Here is a 1181-nt window from a genome sequence, read left to right as displayed (position 1 = left end):
CATATAATAATTCATAATGGGAATAAATTATGACTAAATGTAGAAATTACAGAAGATTATGTTGTTACAATAATAAGCACACTGATATGAATGGTATTAAAAACCCCAAAAGATTCGTCCAAGTGATTGGTGTTGTCAAGTGACTTAATTATCAGGGAGTTATAATAGGAAAGATTGAATGGTTGTCTTACCCTAATGATATTAATTCTTTTATGTAGTTTCCAGAATCAAAATCACATGACAGAAGTCAATCCCATGAGAAGGAAAGCACAGCAAGTACACACAGTCTGCATGAGAAACAATACAAGTTTACCAGATGTGGAGAGGAAGAACAGATTTCAAAAGGCCAACAAAATACAACATATGATGTCTACTGATCCATGTGATCACAGATCGTAAACTTGCTTGCCGGTGAACTTGACCTCGATGGGGCTGACGTTCTTCCCGATGGATCTCATGTTCTGGCCGACGCCCTGCCGGCCGGGGTTCACCTTCTCCGGGTACACCCCGTCCTTGGGGTGGAGGTACTGCACCTCACCGTTGGGGAACACCCGGTAGAACTGGTACTTGATCTTGTACTTGGACCGCAGCCGGGTGCCGAGCGCCAGGCACTGTTCCTTGCGCGCCAGCTTCAGCAGGTTGGGCCCCTGCCGCATGATGGCAGCGCCGCCGGTGGGCATCTCGAACACTTGCTCCTTGGGGGAGTCCCAGGTGATGACGTAGAACTCCTCCACCTGCGCCTTGCGGAGGAGCCCCCCGGTGCTGCCGCCGAAGATGGGGGAGGGGGTGCTGGGGTCCAGCTGAGGCGGGGTGAAGCCGGCGGGGGCCTCAGGAGCGGCCTCGGTCTTCTCCTCCGTGGCCGACACCCTAAAGCTGGCGCCGCGAAGCGACATCGCCCCGGCGGTGAGCGGGGTATGCTTCCACGGGAGGAGGGAGCGGGGGGCGGAGGGCTTGGAGGACGGGAGGGCGGCGGGAGGGGTGAAGAGGGAGGCTTGGGGCGACGTGGCCATGGAAGTGGTGATGAAGCTAGAGACCGTGGTGGTGACAATGGAGATAGCAGGTGGCGGAGGGCGAGGGGAGAAGCTATTTGTGGAGGAGATGAAGGATCGGAATCGGATATGGTGGGATGAGTTGGACCAATGGGAAGGGGTGATTTTGATAGGCATTGTTACACACACCAC

General features: G+C 53.9%; 1 protein-coding gene across 1 annotated transcript; it reads right to left on the bottom strand.

The window, feature by feature from the left end:
* Positions 1 to 256: 256 nt before the first annotated feature.
* Positions 257 to 1181, bottom strand: LOC135610172 (photosystem I reaction center subunit II, chloroplastic-like). The gene has a single exon (XM_065104338.1). The coding sequence runs from the start codon at positions 1164 to 1166 to the stop codon at positions 387 to 389; it is 780 nt and encodes a 259-aa protein (XP_064960410.1). The 5' UTR covers positions 1167 to 1181; the 3' UTR covers positions 257 to 386.

This window comes from Musa acuminata, chromosome BXJ2-4 (assembly GCF_036884655.1).
Source record: "Musa acuminata AAA Group cultivar baxijiao chromosome BXJ2-4, Cavendish_Baxijiao_AAA, whole genome shotgun sequence".
Classification (NCBI taxonomy): Eukaryota; Viridiplantae; Streptophyta; class Magnoliopsida; order Zingiberales; family Musaceae; genus Musa; species Musa acuminata.
This window is presented reverse-complemented; position numbering and strand designations above follow the sequence as displayed.